The 20,189-nt window shown below is 38.5% G+C and overlaps 1 protein-coding gene across 3 annotated transcripts in view; it reads left to right on the forward strand.

Moving 5' to 3' along the window:
* LOC145238722 (uncharacterized) overlaps positions 1-20,189 on the forward strand; it is a 40,019-nt gene that overhangs the window by 15,406 nt on the left and 4,424 nt on the right. For all 3 annotated transcript variants that reach the window (XM_080101964.1, XM_080101965.1, XM_080101966.1), the window contains exons 18-36: positions 1,288-1,722; positions 2,149-2,221; positions 2,638-2,783; positions 3,143-3,229; positions 3,433-3,588; positions 4,168-4,365; positions 4,790-4,954; positions 5,256-5,402; positions 5,875-6,081; positions 7,005-7,148; positions 7,609-7,761; positions 8,973-9,072; positions 9,146-9,225; positions 9,630-9,799; positions 10,558-10,719; positions 12,516-12,660; positions 14,561-14,740; positions 15,451-15,617; positions 15,690-15,768. In XM_080101964.1, the coding sequence (XP_079958090.1) occupies positions 1,288-1,722; positions 2,149-2,221; positions 2,638-2,783; positions 3,143-3,229; positions 3,433-3,588; positions 4,168-4,365; positions 4,790-4,954; positions 5,256-5,402; positions 5,875-6,081; positions 7,005-7,148; positions 7,609-7,761; positions 8,973-9,072; positions 9,146-9,225; positions 9,630-9,799; positions 10,558-10,719; positions 12,516-12,660; positions 14,561-14,740; positions 15,451-15,617; positions 15,690-15,768 (2,994 nt within the window). The remainder of the gene's footprint in view (positions 1-1,287; positions 1,723-2,148; positions 2,222-2,637; positions 2,784-3,142; positions 3,230-3,432; positions 3,589-4,167; positions 4,366-4,789; positions 4,955-5,255; positions 5,403-5,874; positions 6,082-7,004; positions 7,149-7,608; positions 7,762-8,972; positions 9,073-9,145; positions 9,226-9,629; positions 9,800-10,557; positions 10,720-12,515; positions 12,661-14,560; positions 14,741-15,450; positions 15,618-15,689; positions 15,769-20,189) is intronic.

Consider the following 20,189-nt stretch of genomic DNA (forward strand, 5'->3'; position numbering starts at 1 on the left):
CAAATTTACAGAGATGTTAGAAAATAATCCAAATTTGATCCTCCTAAAGTTTGACCCCGATTGACCCAGCGGTTCACCCACAGGCTCCCAAAACGTAAATTTTTTAAAACGGCTGTACTGACTAAAGTACAGCGTCTTGGAGTTTCTTGCTTTGTTGCACCAGAGAATGTTTCGTCATAACGTATCTTCTTTATTTTTGACAAATCAATTCAAAAATCAGTACTTAAGTGATGTATAAATTAGGCTGAACGGTATTGTTAAACACTAAGGACTGCATGCTGTTAAAAACAGTGTCAAAAGGTCATTAAACGGTCGTTTTTGCGAAACAAAGTTAAGTGAAAAACAAGTTGTTATGTATACCTTTGTAGCAAACAACTGTTTTTTATATAGTGTCTAATATAACAGTTAAGGCTTTCTAGGAAGATATTTGTTTAAAAACTGAACTTGAACGACAATATCAAGGTCAAAGCAAGAGATTAAATTGAAAGTATTTTCCCCGTTCTTTTTTTACCGTTTTTTTTAATTATGTGACAATAATGATGCAAAAAGAATACGGACAAAAACTTTTAAAGTTAAGTTAATGCTTTGTGAAAAATTTGTCCTTAAGAATCTAAAAATAGCCGCAACATAGGTTTACCGTAATCTGCATAAACACGCGTGTGGGGACCCATTCGTTTTTGCTTGCAAAAACAATCATATATGTAAAATTGTGTATAGTATAGTAAATTGGTAATTGGTAAATAGCGTATAGAATATATAAAATGGAAGTATGTCAGAAAGCCACTTTTCTAGTTTCATCACGAATTGTTTCCTTTTCCGACAAGTCGATATACATTGCTGAGAAAAATGCTGGCCTAGTGATCAATATGGTTGCGTCGCAGTACAATTGATATCATACAGCCATGACTTCCTATTGCCAAATGCCCATTGATTAATTCAGTAACACGTTACTGTTAGGTCAATATTTTATCCGTACTCACAAAGGTTGTTAGCTGCTCAACAGACTTTGACTGCTGGACATCGCTAACGGCAAAGTTTAGATGGATTTTTAGAGCAGACTGTAGCATACCATGTACCGCTGTCGGCTTCATGCTTTTTTTTCTACTTTCTGGTACAAAAGGGTGATTAAGTTTCTATCCAAATTCCACATAGTGTTGAATCTATTTGGTCATGCACTTTTACTTTAAACTTTACTTATAACTTTTACAAGTGATGCACTTTTATAACTTTAAATTGATCCTTAAGCCAACTCAAGCCCCGAATCGCCAAATTTTATTTTTCTTGCAGGACGTACATACAAAGCCCAAATCACGTGATACTGACTCGACAACACCATCTCCAATACCTATCAACGATGCTGAAAACCCATCAGAGGACTCGGAAAGTCTCATCCCACGATCTGCACAAAATACATCAAAAATGTCGACCTTTGACGACTCGGATTTCGATGCAACTTGTCTCGATTCCGAACCCGACGATGGAGAAGGCATAAAAACTACAGACCCGATCGCAGATTCCGATATCGAACTGCTTGAAAGTGACCCTCCGTCGGAATCTGAGAAACATGAAAAGGACAAATCAAAAGCGAAGCCGAGTTCGAGTAGCGATGAGGAAGAAAACGATTTTCCGGTTTTTGCCCGAAATCGCGTTTGGGCAAAACAAAAGAATCAAACTCGCATGGAGGATTTCATAAAGCAGGAGGCATCGGATAATGATTTTAAGGTCAGATCTGAAAAACAGTTTTCATGTCAAACAAACCAATATTTTTTTCATTTTCTAGTATTAAGTTAAAATCACAACGAGCTACCTGATAGCTTTCAAGTCGGTTCGTACAACAGGTCAACCGTCCAACAACACCAATATCAGCTACAGAGCATTCCAACACACCATATAAACATTTAAGAACCAGTATTTTTTACCAGCCCCAGTAATCAGGGACAAATTTCACTTTTGATGTCCATGTCACCCATCACACTGCATAGCTTTCAACAAACGCTTAAAGTGATAACTACTTTTCAACACATTTAAATTTGTTCTCTGGTTGCTGTGGCTTTTATTTAGCTACGTTGTCGCCTGATCTTTTTGGTGTAGAATTTGGAACCTTAAATTGCTCAATTTACAAAGACTTTTTGTGCTTTTATTCTACAGGCCCCAACGACGAGCAAGAATAAAAAACGTAGAAGAATAATGGTTGAGGATAGTGACAGCGACGAAGGTCCATGTAAGTAAAAAAGTTAGATTTGGTTTTAAACTAGATATGTTGATGGTTTGGAACTACTCGTAATTAAAACTTAAAGCTTTAATCTCCCAGTCCGTTGCTTGGTGGATGAAGACTAATGAGCCTTATAGCAATGGATGTAAGTTCAGAAAAAAAACACTTGGTCGTTCACCCCTTGGTTTAAAGTTTAATCTAAAGGATGAACGATTTAGTTTTTTCTGAACTTACATCCATGGTTTGGAAATAATTGCAAATTGCAAGACTCCTGTCCACCGCAGGCTGGATTTTTTCCAGCAATAGCTCTGTTGAACGGGCATCCATGGAGTGACAGCTTATTTTATTTTAACGCCACTATAGTAAAAAATGTTTCAAAAAGCGTGGAAGATATAACCTACACGAGTTCACTAAAATATTTCCAGACTCTCCAAATAAAAAGCCAGGAAGACGCAACATTCGGAAAATCATCGAAAATGACTTTCTCAGTCAGGAGACGCAGGAAGCTGAGAGGTTGGAAAACGAAAGGGTGAAGAGGATGGAGGAACAGGATGATGACTTGGAAGAAGAGGTTAGGATCAACAAGTTTCTTTCAGATCTCGTAGTTAAGAGTTTGAACCCCAGCTACAGCTAGGTTTTTTGAACTAGAAACATTATAATACGCCACCTGAAGCCTGGCAAAGTAAACTTATCTCGCCCAGGAACAGAGTGGGTTCGAATCCCACCACAGGTAATGTGGAAATGCTTAAAAGACCGCCTTGATTCGGTACAACGCCTTAAACGAACTATAATTTGTATATAGGTGTGCCGTGACCGCCGGTCTGCACAGACGTTTCAGGACTGACCCATGCTTATGTTAGCTGTCTGATATTAAATGTACTTTGTATTGTAGCGTATGTTGTCATTACAATTTTGTTTGTTTACCACAAGGTAATTATAGTTGAAGATGATTCTTCACCGATGAAGAAAAAAATCACCACAACTCGTCTTATCCTCTCCAAAGACCCATTAGTCGAAGTAAGTCATTTTAGTAATATTGTTTAAATGTTCAGTTTCTCACTTTCAACATTGGCAATCACCAAAGCAAAATACCATGAAGCCGTTAATAAACGAAGTTTGGGTCAAAATGGGTTCTTGATTAACAACCAGATCTACAATTTGTGGAAATTTGAATCTATCTTCATATATAGCCTTGTGATTTATTACGACCTTTGCTTTAGGTTGACAGCACCCTTGTAAACAAGCTGAAGCCCCATCAAGTAGAAGGGGTCAAGTTTATGTGGAAGAACGTTATTGAGACGGTGGCAATTGCAAACAAACGATCAGGGGATGGATGTATTTTAGCCCACTGCATGGGACTGGGCAAAACCTTTCAGGTACTGAACACAATTTTTATTGTGGGTATTGTGATTGTTAAAACAAACGGTACAGTCTTGTTGGCGATGTTACACTTGGTTTGTTATCAGTATGGCCACCTTAGCTATGTATCTAATAGATACTATCTATAGTTGTTTTGCAAATGATACTTTTTTACCAAATCCAAATTGTTGAAGCGAAGAACGTTTGCAGTTGGTGCTAAAAAAGATTAACGGTTCAGTCTATAAATACGCCGACCGCTAGTGTGCAAAACAAACGCCCCAAAACCCCAAACAACGTCAAGACTCTTTTAGGCCCACAGTTGGCAAAATATGCTGGAACTATTTGCACTCTGTTTCTAACTTTAACAGTGGGCCACATTTTTGCGGTTTGCTTGAGTTTAAAATAACCCTGCCTGTTTAGGTTTTTGGTGCAGATGGTTGTCAATGGAAAGTCCATGCTACAAATACATACACTAAGCCCTAATTATGCAGGTGTCACTCCCTAAAAAAAACAAGAAACTATTTTAACAAGAAACTATTTTAACCCTAAAGTTTACGCAATACTCATGGGTCGTTTGCACTATTCCAAATTTTCAGGTTGTCACATTCTTGCACACTTTACTCAATACCTCTCATCTTCCCAAACTAAAGTCAGCTCTCATCCTATGTCCGCTCGGCATCGTCACCAACTGGTCACGCGAGTTCAGCATGTGGACATCGTCATGCAGGCGACGTACTAAAACTTATGACCTGCCACAGAACAGCAGTTCCTACTCCAGATCAATTGAAGTGAAGGTAGGTTGCAAAAATTGTGACATTACGAATCCACATGGTGGAAGTAGTGAGCTCTGCTTGGTTACAGAACTCGTTGCAAGCATTGTTTTCATGGTCGTCTTTTATTGGAAACAAGAAATAAAGAAACTTTCAAAAAACAACTTAATTACGTTATTGTGTGTTGTACAATAGTTCGAATGGTTAAAAAAGGGCATGTTCATTTGGTACGTTGGAATTACATTTGTTATGCTTAAGTTTTTCCGAAATCAAATTATTTTAAACAGACTGGCATACGTCACAAATTCGAAAAAGCTTTGACCTATCTTCAAAGAACTTTAGCCTTACAGAGCTCTGATCGATATTATACCGATCTGTCATATTATGATTAATGTATGAGTGTGCCATTAATGCCCGTTACAAATTGTAGCAAATATTTTGCGTACAGAAATGGCACAAACTGGGAGGAGTGATGATCGTCAGTTACGGACTTTTCAAAGCTCTCTGCCAGGGAAAAGGCAGTAATCGTGATCGTTACAGGGAAACATTCAATGAGTGTCTAATTTCGCCGGGACCGGATCTGATTGTTTGCGACGAGGGACACATTATTAAGGTGATTAAACACAAAATTTTGAGCTGCCTGTAAAAACACATTTTTCTTATTTCATTTTTGTGTGGATTGTAATAAACCAGCACTCAGAACCTGTTTGTATGTCGGAGTTCGAATATGAAAGTTGAGAAACAACCTTCTGTACGTCACATATGTGTGACGTCACCATTTTACCGCGTACCCAACATGCTTAAACATACAGAACACAGTTCGGGCCTATTCTACTGTTTGCTTCTTAAGCCTATCTGACGCTTGTATATTGACACATGATAGCTTTCTTGTGATTAATGTTAATGCTTTCCAGAACTCCAAAACCAATCTCTCAGCCTTGGTTGGCCAAGTAAAGACAAGACGTCGTATCGTTCTTACCGGCACTCCTTTACAAAACAACTTGATGGAATATCACTGCATGGTCAGCTTTATCAAGCCAAGGCTGCTTGGAAACTCTGCGGTAGGTGGCTCACTTAACCGAACATTTCATGCTCATCAAGTTCCGACTACTTACTGCATCAGGGTTAACTTGTCTCACATGTTACAAACGGGACCTATACACTGTAAATAGGTCCTGCTGATTAGATAAGGACCTTAAAAAAGTTACAGTGTATGTGGGAATGTTTGTGACGTCACAATGCTCCGAGCGTGCTCGGCCGGGCACCAAATACTAGCTTGAGACGCTCGGTGCTCGACCAAACAGAATACTTGCAGTTCTGGCCCATCCCTAATAACTACGGAAATTTTCCAAGTCATCAATTTTTACGCTTGAGACTTGTCGAGAAAATCCTGTTCACTTCCGTCCCTGTTGAGTTGCAATACATTATCACACATCCGCATGCGATATGGTGCCCCAACAGGCAGTGGTCCGAAAATCCTACCCCCTAATAACTTTTCAAATATATTTTTACACTAGCAATAAATATCTACAGGAATTCTCCAACCGCTTTGCCAATCCAATCCGTAACGGGCAGCACGTCGACTCTACCAAGACCGACGTGCAGTTAATGAAGAAGCGCTCCCATATTCTACATAAGCTGTTGGCAGGATGCGTGCAGAGGAAGGACGTTGGGTGCTTGAGTCAACTGTTAAAGCCCAAGGTCGAATACGTTCTGCTGGTTCGACTGTCTCCATTGCAGGTGTGTTGGCGGACGTGCTTGATTGCGGATGAGTGGGTAATGTGCCAATGGTAATGATCTGGAAAGGAATTTGCAAGTTGAAACTCATATGCGTCTGGCGACTGCTAATAAAGAAGTTTATGTCGTCTTTTATGACCACCTTTCTAGTTTACACTTATATTATTGTGGAACAGGAAAGCAGTTTTGTTTGGGTAACACCAATTTAGCCGCTGTGGGTTGCTTAGTTTAAATTTTACATGTTTTTGCTACCACTAACAAATTAATCATGAAGTTTCGTTTTTCAAATATTTATCGGACCTTGCTTACACATGAATTGGCACATTATTGTTGGTGATTTTATTGATAATAGCTACGTGCCATTCTGCATCATCAGTGTTTTTTTCGAACAACAATATACCTGAAGGAACACGTCATATTACTGTAATTCTTCCTACAAGATTGCTAAAACAACACTTCAAGCTATTTCAAAGTTTAGCGCGTGTTTTTAATTCCGCAATCGCCCTGTAACATCCTACCAGTCGCATGATTGGTTCTAGTCATGACATGATTGTTATTTCAAGCAAAGGTCGGCCCAGTTCCCGGTAAACACTAATGTATTAAATATTTGAAGCTGGCATAAACGGATTCATTTTGTTTTGCCTCATTCGGTTTCGGTCTTGATCATTTCATGTAATAAGTCTGACCATGCAAAAATGTCAACATTTGATAATATTAGTACTTTAACAAATTTGTGCCAATACGGTTTCCGTCAAAATGTGGCTCTATATTTTTAAGATGATTGTTTTATATATTTAGTTGTGCCTACGGTCTAACATGAAAATCACAACATACTTGTCGACACCTCACATAAGCTGTATTTAAGTGCATTGGCATGTTCGTTCAATACCAAGTATTGTAAATTCATTGTAAACATATTGTTGCAGATCCGTTTGTACGAAGCTTACCTGCAACGATGTTCGGAGATGCACAACGCGAAAGAATGTCTTTTTCAAAATTTCAACAATCTTCTGATGGTGGTTTGTCATCCAAGGATTCTGCACCTCGCGAAAGCCCGCCGTGATAAACGGGTAACTCTTAAGAAGATTTATTTAGGACTTGAAAATTACCCCCAAAATACCAATCGTTAAGCAAGTTATCTTACCCAAACGCAGCAATTTAAAAGAATGAAACAAGGAAAATTGGAGTTTAAAAATATTTTATATTTATTAATAAACCCAGAGACATTAAAAAAAGTATGAACTGCGAGACGACATGAGATTCTGTGTGTTTAATTATACGTAATGTGTTGCTTGAATTGGTCTGCATCAACATGCGACACTTGGTAAAATGTGATTTTACACTTGACAACGAGAAAACATGCTCCAGATTATGAACATTGCGTTGATTTCTGGCTCGACTTAATTCATCTGCGGTAAAAATGAAAACGATAAATTTTGTGCAAGCAAATTTTGCTCGGATAGTACCTTTTTTAACAACCTGTTATACCTACTTGTTACGAAAATGTGTTTTTTAATATCTCCCATAAAGGAAGACTTGCAAAGCCTTCAGAAGATGATCAATGATGACAGTGAAGAGGAGGAAAGTGTGAATGATGATGAAGTGGATGGTGATGGGAGTGAGAAGGACGGATCGACCGCATTACAATCTGCTCTTGAAAGAGTTCCCTCAATGTCGATCCAGGTATGCGAAAAATACATGATGTAGACCAGGGGTGGCCAACTTGCCAGTCGTTAGGATCGACGGAAATTTTTCTCAAGTGTGCGCGATCGACCTGTCAGTCGTAATTTGGGCTGCCACTAACACAAAGCAATAACGCAAAGATTTGTAGGCATGAGTTTTATTGGCAAGAATCACCTAGTTTTTACAACTATGAAACGTCGCATATGTATATAATTTTTACCTTAGTAGTCAGTGGGAACTTTTAAAGTTTTACATCTCCCCAACCAATAGCAACTGCTTCGTTAACGCAAACACTCAAGTTGTGACGACAAACACTGCAGTTGTTACGACATAATTTGCTGCCAAAATGACAATTGTTACGCAACAAAGAAAGTGACAATAACATAGGTATTGTCTTATTGCACATTTGTGTGTTGTGTCAAAATGTCAGAAGTGCTGTTTTATATTATTTGATTTGTTTTTCAATTAATAAGCTTTTGAATAGTAGTGGAGAATTTAGTGGCGATCGACCAGTCAAAAGCAGGCGATCGACCAGTCGATCGCGATCGACGTGTTGGCCATACCTGATGTAGACTCACACTTTCAAATACCGATCCTTCATAAGATGTCAATTCCTTTAAACCAGGGGTGTGCAACCTTTTTCGTCGGTGGGCCATAAAACCAACTTCGGACATCAAGCGAGGGCCACATAAACTTTTTCATGTACCGTATTACACGTTTTTTTACGCTACTGTTGGTGCGGCTTGCATTATAATATCATGTCGATATTATTTCGACCCCCCTGCGTTTTGTTTTATTTTGCGTTTAAAATCAACTTGAAAATGCTAGGTGCAAGTTAGTTTCGTCGCAACACTGCCTTCGACAACAAAGTAATTGTTTACCAGACAATGAGGTATATTACGTCACATTCGGTATAGATACGCAACCACCACCTAGTGCGCATAGAAGACCATAGTTCTGGGTGAATTAAGTTCCATACTTCCATGCGCTGGTTTAGCTTATTCTTGTTACGTATAGCAACTTAGGAGATTTACTGAAAACTAGCGGAGATTTTTTGCTAAAATGTGCATTTTTACTTGCTCTGAATCAGAGTGTTGTTAAGGGCCACACTAAACGGCTTGGCTGGCCGGATTGTGGCCCGCGGGCCGCGGGTTGCACACACCTGCTTTAAACCATATACATTTCCTATTGACACCATTTATCTGCACAAGGAATTGAAGAAACTGATATCAGAAAAAGGTGGCGATCTGCGTGGCGTAAAGGAGAAAACCGACCTGATAAATCTTGCTAAGTCTCTGCTAAAACCAATAAGTGAGTATAGCAATAATATACATTTTTGTTTCCCACCAATGCGTAAAGAAACTCCGTTATAATATACTTGCAGGTGCCCCTCCGTCGTCCTGGTTTGAATCTGTTATGCCCACGCAGGATCAGTTGTACCGTTCGATCGAGCACAGCGGCAAGGTATCGTAACTTACACCACACATAAAGCTGGATGCTGCGAATTTTGATACCAAATAATATCATCATATACCATTTAAACATGGCAATTACTAAGCCTTTTTGCTGTGTTGTTGTTTGTGCAAGAAAATTTGCGTCGATATTCCTAATATTCATTTAAGCACTGCCAGTAATAATATCAGAATATACATACTGTTCTCTATCAGCTAAAAATACAATTGCAAAAATGCAAGTACGTACCAGCAATTTTGTAAACAATGTGCATTGTACCGGACTACCGCACTTGAACAGGGCCACCGCCACCCACAAAGGCAATGTTAGTGCAGAATCAGCAGCCTTCACACAGGCAAAAAATCCCTTGCGTTAAAATTCGTTAATTTTTCCATATACTTGTATTTATTGTGCAGATCGTCCTTCTGCTTGAGATACTTAACCAGGCGGCTTTGGTGCGCGATAAGGTGGTCGTGTTCTCGCAATCCCTTTTGACTCTCAATCTTATCGAGGAAATCCTTAAGGATGTAACAAAGGAACGTGAGCAAGATAGGCGGACCAGAATATCTAGTTCACACTGGCGGTGGTAAGTGTGTTTGTTATGAGCTTCCCTGAAGGGGCCACAGATTGATTTTACTTTTGAAATGAATGTCCGAATGATGTTAAATTTGGCACTTGTATTGTCCATTATTGTGTTTAACCCTGTATCCCCAATATTTACCCCATTTGCCCCCTAAAATAAGTTTAAAAACAATGTCTAAATTGGATGAAATTTTGTCAGTTTGTTCATTGTGCCATTTTAAGGCTTTTCTTGTTTTTTAAACAATGTTTGAATTGGATAAATTTTTGGCAGTTTGTTGCATTTGGCGTTTAAAACTGCGATTATTGTGTTTCACCTTGTATCCCTAATATTTACCCTACTGACCCCTTAAAATGGGTGATTTTTTTTAAACTATATTCGAGTGAAAGGACATTTTGTATAATATGCCATTTTCAGTGTTTCACACTATTTAAGCCCACCAACTTATAACAATGTCTGATATGCATGGGATTTGGGCAGTTTGTACTTTACACAACATGTTTATTTAAGGCACACTACCATTAACTGTGTTTGACTTTATAACACATTTGTTTACAACTTTGCGGTTTTGGGGACCCATGAGTTTCTGTATGCAGAAACAGATCAAGGTATATCAAACGTTGGCTAATATGGGACCCAATATAAAATAAGCATAGGGACTATATTACAGTTGCAAAATAAGTTGTAGTGCTATATATATGCTATAGTAAAATGTGCTAGTTTCGTGAGATATGAATATTTACGTCTCAATATTATTTCTTAAGGTACAAAAATGTTGACTATTACCGCATCGACGGCTCCACGAATGCCTCACATCGCAAGAAGTACATTGAGCAGTTCAACAACACTCGCGACCACAGAGGTCGGCTGTTTCTAATTTCCACCAAGGCCGGCGGAATCGGTGTGAATTTAGTTGGCGCCAACAGGTAGGTTAATGCTCAATTTTTAGATGTCTTTGAGCTTTTTCTTTTGGGTAGGTTCTGTTTACGTGCCTATATAACATAATTAACAATCACCTAGCTCCCACGCTTTTACAAAAATCACATATCGACTTTATATCCCACTGCCTTACCACACACGCACAAAACCTAAAAGAGTTAAAAAAAAGTTTAAACAAGGATTAATGGGCTTCTGCAGCTAAAGATTCGTTTGGATTTAGTCGCGCAATCGTCTTGAAATCTTTTTCAATTATTTTAACAGCGTCAGGAGTTAGTAAGCCTTGACCTCGGTAAATGGGTATTAAGAGGTTTTTGTGGTGGCAGCGACCGGAAAATTGCTTGAGTTGCTCTTGTCCTTGCAACGGTCTTTATTATGTCTGGTTAACAATACTATCGCACGCACATTTGTGTGTATATTGTATTCAGAAGACTGTTTTAGTTTTTAAAGCGCAACTCAACTATGAAAAGGTTTGAAACGTGATACCCTACTGCGGAGGCTCGTTGAAAATGAATGGGGCCCCATTCCACTTATCGGGTATGTTTCAATGAGGGACACTTATATTTTCTTGGGTGCGAAGTACGGAGTACTTGATGCAATCTGCCACATGTGCATTTCCGTGATTAGGCGCTAAATCGTGGGACGTTGTATTTTTGAAGAGATGTAATATGATAAAATGACAAACCGTCCCTTGTTCTTGAAAACAATGGATAATTTCTGTGCACGAGCAAAAATGTTCAAAAAATGGTTCCCGACCGTTAATTGGAGAGGACGTTTTTGTTTTATAATCCAAGTTGGTTACTTCATAAGTAACCAAGCGTGCAAAGTTGTGCGCGTTATTCGGTTTTTCCACGAATTGGTGACCTAATAGCTGAGCGTGCTTCAACCCATAAATCTGGAGAGATTAAATGTACATTCGAATCCCACGTATAAGTTTGTAGAATGTGTCAAATCAAAACAGCTTAACTTACTGGGATTACATACACCGGTTTTGTAGCGCACGCAAAGTTGTCTTTTGGCGTTGTTTTTTATGCAGGCGCTAGGACGATTTTAGTCAACTAGTCCCAGGATAGACCAGTGCTTCTCAACTCGTTTCAGGCCGTAGACCACCGGCCCAATTTAACGAATTTCATGGCCCATTCTATTGTTAAGTTTTTAAGTACAGTTAGCATACACAACATACATTTTGGCTGTGAATATGTTTTTTTTTCCAAAAGGAATTTCAAGAAGTGGCATAAAGCTTTTGCCAGCTAACATTTTGATCCTTCTTTAATATATAATATGTAACTATATCTCCAGTGTATTATCCAAATGTAGTAGATTTGTAGGCTTTTCAATATATAATATACAACTATGTAATCTAAATTGGATGTAAAAATTACAAACAGTTACGCTCATTTTATTTTATGAATGCAAAACTAGATAGGTTCATCTGACCAACTGCGAAACATATCTGTAACAATTTTAAAAAGGTCCGTTTATTTGTGCTGATGATGGTTGTTAATGACAACTCCAGTTGTATCGATTAAATGTTGTAAACGACAGCGCATTTGGCGATCTACCTACCATATCTGGCGTTTATGTTTATGTCATATTCTGCTTTGATACGCATGGCATATGGGAAGAAACACAAGACAATTTCTGACTGGGAATTTGAAGTTCGCCTGTATACTTTCCTTTAACATTCGACACTTCGGTAAACTTCATCGGAATACCTAACTCCATGATATGTAGTCGATCGCCTATTGTTTTTAACGTTTTTACGTTGTTGTTATTTCCTGTTTAGAGCCGTCGTGTTCGATGCCTGTTGGAATCCGACGCACGACTTGCAATCGATATTTCGGATCTATCGCTTCGGCCAGGAGAAGAATTGTTACGTGTATCGGCTCATCGCACAGGGAACTATGGAAGAGAAGATTTACGACCGACAGGTATGAACGTTCTGTCTCACACCTCGTTAATTGAATAGTATCACTTTTAAACAAGATTCAAAGCTAGTTACACTGTTTGTTGTATATGGCCCAACACGCCTTCGTACCTAAATTGTGAAAAAAAATAAACGTGGATCCTAAACTGTGATATTTATTTTGGCAATGGTACAAACACTGGGCAAATATGTTCTCGACGTTTTTAGCTTTCCTAACCAAAAATAAATAAAAATAAAATAAACATATTGGACACAAGGGTCGGGCATGACTAAATGTTTGTGCCAAGTATGCCAGAGTTCAAAACCATCCAGCGTTTCGATCTTTTTCCGTAGCTCGATTTCGCATTTATTTTTTATTTGCGCACTTTTTTGCCATTTGCTATTGTCCATTTATAATTCTGACTTCGAAAGATTGTGTTAAGGCAAAATCATAACAATAAGAAACACAACCCCACATTTGCTCAACTTTGCAACAGTGTTTGTTCAAATGACACCAAGGTTTGAACTACTATAAAGGGTTGTTCAAATATGTAATTCTCTTTAAACTTTTACCAAGCAATAATAAACCTTCACTTTGCGTGTTTAATACAAGAAAAAACATTTAGGTGGATAATAAACGGCTAGAAAACTCATTTGTCTACGGGAGTCAGGCATAACATCAAAATTGCTTTCGCCACGATACCCTTCTCGAAAGAGGCGTTATATTCTCTGCATCGTTGCTTTTGCCATCCATCACGTACAAGCCAGAACCCTGATCCCAATTCCCTTGTTTCTCGGTTCGGTTCCTCGCGCGGATAGAAATGTCATGACCAGCTTTTTGCAACAATGATATTAATAACCGGGTCGGCACTCTTTGTTTATTGCCAACATATTAGCCTCGATGCATCAAAATCGCGTTTCCAGCTGCACCGGAATTAATGCTTCACGGCGAATCGGCATTGCGATGTTTGATTACGTGCTTGTAATGCAGAAAGCGGCGCTCGCACGTGCTAGGGTCGCGATACGCAGGATTTTTATGCATAGACGGTTGCAAAATGTGTGACACGTTACGAAAAGTGTCGCACGCAATTTTTGGATGTCACGTTTGCTTGGTCAGAGACAACGAAAAACAATTAACGGCAAACAATATAAACCACCCATGCCGATAAACCTACTGTAATTTATGAGCGTTATTTGGAAGTAATCTGTGAAACATAACGCTTTAAATTGCTCATGGATGACTTGAACAATGCAACTCAATTCACCTTTCAAATTCGCTCTAGCGAAAAAATCTCTTGTTTTTGATCCCCATGTTTTCGTCGCCGGTTTCTCGTCGCCTTTGAAATTGAATGGATTGCCATCACGCCATGTTCCGCATGAAAACGTAGGATCTTACTTTCTCCATGGTTTACGCACAATATCATCCTCCAATAACATTGTTTCCGTTTCGCCCTGTCGAAAGTACGCCAAGCGTTTAAGTAAAATCCTCACGGGTCGTGTGGGTGAAATTGTGAATTGCACTTGACTTCTTTAGAAGTTCTTGCGTGAGAAGATGGAAATCCATAAATTTCGGAGTTTTACAAACCAAGAGTAACTGGACGGGAATGCAACACTTATTTGGGCTGTTACTAACTTTTTACGAATACTAAACTAGTGATGCACCGACGTTCCGGTTGGCCGAAAATTGGGCCGAAACCAAAAAATGAGTCTTTTTGAAATTTTTGAGTATAAAGATTGAAGCTCTTTCAAAAGCTTAGTGAAAAAAGGCGCGTTGCTTTCGTGTTTATTACGTTTTTGCCTGGAAATTTTCCACAGCCAAGTGTAAAGTGTATATGCACTGTGTCGAACACCGCTAAGTCGACAATAAATGTGTTAGTATGTTTTTGTGCATTATATGTACAAAGTATATCCATTAAAAATTCCAGGTCGTCAAACAGTCTCTAGCTTACCGCGTCATCGACGAGCAGCAAATTGAACGTCACTTCACCGCAGAAGATATATCGGAGTTGTACACATTTAAACCTGATAAGTTGGACAATAAAAGCATCGAAAAACTTCGGCAGCAGCTTCCACCTAAAGATGAACTACTGGCGGATCTCCTTGAGGTTTGTATTTCTATGCATTGATTTCCATAGAACTGTGAGATTTTCATGACATGTTTAGTAATATTGGCCACAAAAGAAAAAAACACACTCCCTAAACTTTGATCAACATTATTTTAGCTTTTCGAAGGGTTATATGTCGTTGTTTTTTGTTTTTACCTCCAATTTGCTTGTCCGGGTATTCAACATGATAGCTTTGCCTGAAACAAAAACCCTTCAAAAGTCGTCAATGGAATGATGAAGTCATTGTAGTTTTTCATGATATACATTGCAATAGTTTCTGGGTTAAGATTCCTTCTAAAGCCTCACACCAGTCGACTAGACATAAAATGTAACGAGTTTGTAAAATGAAAAAAAAAATTTGTTTTAAAATCAGCTGTTTAGATGAAACACGACCTTATGTGTGATAGCTATAACTTAAAGATAAATGTCCTTATATCTGGGTGTGTCTGGCACGGCTGACAGCGCGAACTTACAATTTCATTCACTTTGGATTTGAGAAACCTTCTAGACCTGCATTGTTTTTGTTTCCTTTATTCGGTAGAATCTCTATTACAGGCCAATGCCTACTTTGACATCCACCAAACAATTATCAGTGTAAATTCTTATGAGACAAAACTCAGATGTTTTGGTCTGAGTCAGATTGGTGGCTTGGTTTTCCAGGAAAGCAGGTAATTCGTTTAATTGCAAATTGCATATTTTTCACTTTTCAGCAAAGGAACACACGCGATGCCATCGTTTCGTATCATGAACACGAATCCTTGCTCGATCACCAGGTTGAGGAAGAGTTAAGTGAAGCGGAACGACGTCTCGCCTGGGACGAATATGACCGCGAGCGCCACCCACTAGTCACACCCGACAATCCTCTCTTTAAACTTGGGTATAAAAATTAAATTCACAAAACGTGAAAATAAGCGAATTTCCAATTAACTAAACTGTATTATGTTTACAGGTTCATGGATCTACAAAACCTTATCGTATTAGCTGAAGCCGAGCTGAAAAGCAACACCGAAATGTTGGACAAATGCAAGGTAAGGAAATTTATTGAATGCAAAATAACAGGCCAATTTGTTGTTTTTAATAATCTTACCTTAGCGTAATCTGCCAAGCAGCCAAGATCGTCGGTTCCGGTCGAGGTCCCCTTAGCAGGGATAAGTGAAATCAACCTTAATACCTTTAGGTTTGAAAATTACTCGCTTGCACGAGACCCTCCCTTTGACGTTACAAAGAAAAATACATTGGATTTTTAACAGCCCGCTTTAATGGCCTGTTAAGCAAAAAAAATGTAACATGTATTTCGATTTTGAAATTGATCTACTTTTTTTCTGAACTTGCAAAGAAGAAATTCGCCAATTGAAGTGCTGAGTTTATGCTGCAACGGTTTTTGACCACTCGGTATCACAAAATCTTTTAAAACTAGATTATTTAGCGAAACAAAAATATGTCAAAAAATTTTCGCCCTGTATTTGTTATTTCCTCATTTATCAGAACAATGCATAGCTATATTTCTTTTGCGGCAGTTGCAAACATCTCCTGAGCCTTTCGTTTTTTCGCAATAACTTATTTGGCTTTTGTCGGCTCGTTGCAAGTTGGCAATCACCCCTGAACTTTCCTCAATCCTCGTTTAACCCACGCACATGCCCCAACCTGGAGGTAGAAAAAGTGAGTCACCGTCACGGCAATATCGCACCAGTTGGTTTGTACTTGCGACTAGGTAAGGACTCACACGATAGCGGGGAATAAGACAAATTTCTTCCGTTCCGACGTTGTTTTGCTGTCTGGCTGCGGAGCTCCAAGTAAACAATAAACACGCTCTATTGCACCGCTGATCAGTTTAAAATAATCGCTATGCACCCGATAAATTTATTTGTTCAAACAACATTTCGTGTAACCAGAATTCCCTTGAATTTGATGATTGTGGTGTGATTGAAGTCAATAATTTTTCAATGTGGTTTGATGGAGTGGTGAAACGCTTTTCCAAGGAGTATGTTTGACCTTGAACTAGATTCATTGACCTTGCATTAGGTTTGCGTGCGGGATGTATAAACAGTTCCAGTTGGAATGAGACGGATAACAGTTGACTTGATCAGTATGTGTCGGGCATCCCAGTGCCATCAACCGTTTAGGTGCGGAAAAAAGGTTTTGTGCACCATTTCTAACCACACTCTAACCACCAACATGCACACAAATATTGAATATCTGCAAAAGAAGCCCGTCGTTAAATTTCTGTTCGATACTGTATCCAACGCAACTAATATTTGAAAAGATTTGAAGCAGTTTCATTAGCACAACTAACTAGTATAAGCCGACCGTACACCATAAATCGGTGGTCTGTGGGTCGCGACCCCAAATGGGGTCGCCTAAACTTTTTCTGGGGTCGCTATAAATTCAATTTATTGGCGTTTAAATGTATTACCAAAAAATGGTACGTTTTTGTTCTAGTTCGCAACCAGTTTCGCAAACATTGCTAATGTTTTGCAGTTCAGCTTAGTACCTCGTGTCACAATATAATCATTGTGATGCAATAATCTATATAAAACACATTTTGTCCAACCAATTGTTACGCGACAGAGCACCATGAATGCCATATTGTGTCCAAAATAATACAGCCGGTAGAGGGGAAAATACATAAATTTACTGATTTCGACAAACTGGTCAGCTTTAACGCGAATTGGATTGGCTAAAACAAATAACTATTGCGTTCCAACATTTGAGCGTCATAATTCACGCTGAATGCTAATATTTAAAGTCTACTTGAAAATTAAGCTGGCATATTTACATTTCAGCAGTTTCGGCATTACTTGAAACATATTTCTCCCTATCGGAAAAAAATGGGGTCGCATGTAAATGCTGATTTAATTTTCTTTTAAATCAGGGTCGCTTTTAAAAAAGGTTGAAGACCACTGCAATAAATCAATGCAAAATACGCACCAACAAAATGTTGCATATTCAGTTTATAATTTGCTTTTTATCATTTACTTGTGTAGAAATATAATTTTAAAACATGTTATCTACATTTATAAATACACAACACAAAAATATCTTCAATGAATTTTATAAAATAGTCTATAGAACACAATACACTATAACAGTATTACATTTTAAAATCAATTAGTGTTTGTTTTATGTCTTTGTGACCATTTACGTAGCTGCTAACAGGCGTAGATTTCGTTCAATTCAAAACCTAAAATTTTCAACATTTATTTCGTAATAAACAGGACATGTCAACTCAGGACCAAGTTTGAAATCCCGCATTATTTATGATGAAATAACATGACTTTTTAGTTTTAATTCTAAACCTTGGTTTCTTTCTTTTTTACCTTTAACTCGCAAAAAAAACAAAAATTCCAATATATTTATGGACAAAAGTCAAATTACTTGTGTTAAAAAGTCGTTAACGAACGATCAAGGGTAAAGCATTATACGGATGGTTTGTTTGCCCACTCCTTTCAACATGAAGTGTGAATCTTAGTCAGCGGGTAGTGTGCAGCAACTTTCATTGTTTCAACCCCCTCCTCCTTTTCTCAATTCCAAAAATACTCGATTCTCAGGCCGTATTTAGAAGGCCTAGTGGGCCGAGTTGACGGAGCGGAGCAAAATCGATGGCTGGTACGTTATTACGCACACAGCATTGCGTCTGGGTCAAACATTCCATCGGAGCATTACGACCGGAGCTGGAAATTCACGGACCCTTGCTCTCGCTCCTGTAACAAGACACGATTGCGTGTTGCAGGTGCTGTTTACCGGCCAGGCTACCATGTCAACGTTGGATTTTACAGACTTCTTTAACTCGCGCCATGTGATTTTTTGGAAATGGTTGGAATGCTTCACGCTAATTTTGTTGAGTAACAGAGGATGTCTGCTGATTTATCACTAAAAAATATCTTTCTGTCTGATCTTCGCAGGCTAACCAAAAAATATTTGTTTGAAGTGATGCACAGGTTACAGATTGTAAAGAACACCACTGTTCACAAACGACATTATAACGTGACTCGCTTGATTGAGTGGTGGTATTATGTTAATTAAACACAAACTTGTCCTGAAGATTGAAATTCGAATACTTAGTCATGACTGTTATCTAATTATCGGGCAATAGGTTAAGTTGTAAAAATCCTGCGTATCCCCAAGGTCAGTGCTTCAAAACACTGAATCAGCATAAAAGTTTCATGCTCCTACAACTTGATATTGCTGGTGTGTAACATTCGCACGATCTCACAATTCACACCAAACTATAGCTTTACCCAAATATTTTGGATGCCATTTTGAATTGCTTGTTGCTCCAAAAATGAGCACTATTTTTTGTTTGCAGGAACAGGATTTTGCACACTTCACTGCCGTTAAAAATGCACAAATGGCAAAAATTAGTTAGCGGTACAAATAATGCAAAATATCAAGAATTTTATCTTATTATTTCCCACGGATATACGCCTGATCTGGTGAAGAGTTTTGCCTGTATGATTCTTTATTATGGGTCCCCTTCCCTGAAGGGGACACATATTGTTTTTGTCCGTATTTTTTTTTCTTTTTTCTGTCTAACGCTGGCTTGTGAGACGCGTTTGGTCAAGAAAGAGTGCTCCAAATTTATTCAAATTTACAGAGATGTTAGTTAATAATCCAAATTTGATCCTCCTGAAGTTTGACCCCGATTGACCCAGAGGTTCACCCACAGGCCCCCAAAACGTAATTTTTTTGAAACGGCTTTACTGACTAAAGTACAGCATCTTGGAGTTTCATGCTTTGTTGTTTGGTGCAATGTAAAGTTTTTTAAAGAATTTTGTATCTTTTTTCGGATTCACCCATTTTTTACCCTTTAAACCCCGAAATAATCGGTTTTAGTTTTAAGGCAGAAATACATGCCCTATGGTGCAGAAATATTTGAAAAAGTTAACAATTGTTTAAGCAGGGTATTCGTTTAGTATTTAAAATTTTGCCAGTTACCTTTACAACCCATAATATGTGTACGCTATCAGTCAGATATAAGTCCCAAGGGAGGAATTCACTGGTTTACGATTAAGGCTGCAGAGCGGGAGTGCTCAGCTTGACGTCTGGACAGACGTTTTACGAGACAGTCGTTTGGGTGATTAGAAATCAGCTGTTTTTTTGTGCAGCAATGCTGTGTCGTTTTATTGAGTTATCACGCGCATTTTCACTTTTGGCGCAGGTTTTACACCTAAGACGTAATTCGAACTCGATAAACGTACTTCGGTTTCGTATATGTCAGGCAAAACATCGTTGATCAACATAAATATGAAATTTAATAAACTTAACTTTTTCGAACGCCGCGATAAAATGGTCTTTAAATTCTCGTTGTCAGCTTGGCCGTCTCATAACCACGGGTCACTAAAGGTCAACTTGGAGGCATTACAACACCGTTACGAATGTTTCGTCCTAACGTATCTTCTTTATTTTTGACAAATCAATTCAAGAATCAGTAGGTCATGTATAAATTAGG

This window comes from Phallusia mammillata, chromosome 7 (assembly GCF_965637545.1).
Source record: "Phallusia mammillata chromosome 7, kaPhaMamm4.hap1.1, whole genome shotgun sequence".
NCBI lineage: Eukaryota > Metazoa > Chordata > Ascidiacea > Phlebobranchia > Ascidiidae > Phallusia > Phallusia mammillata.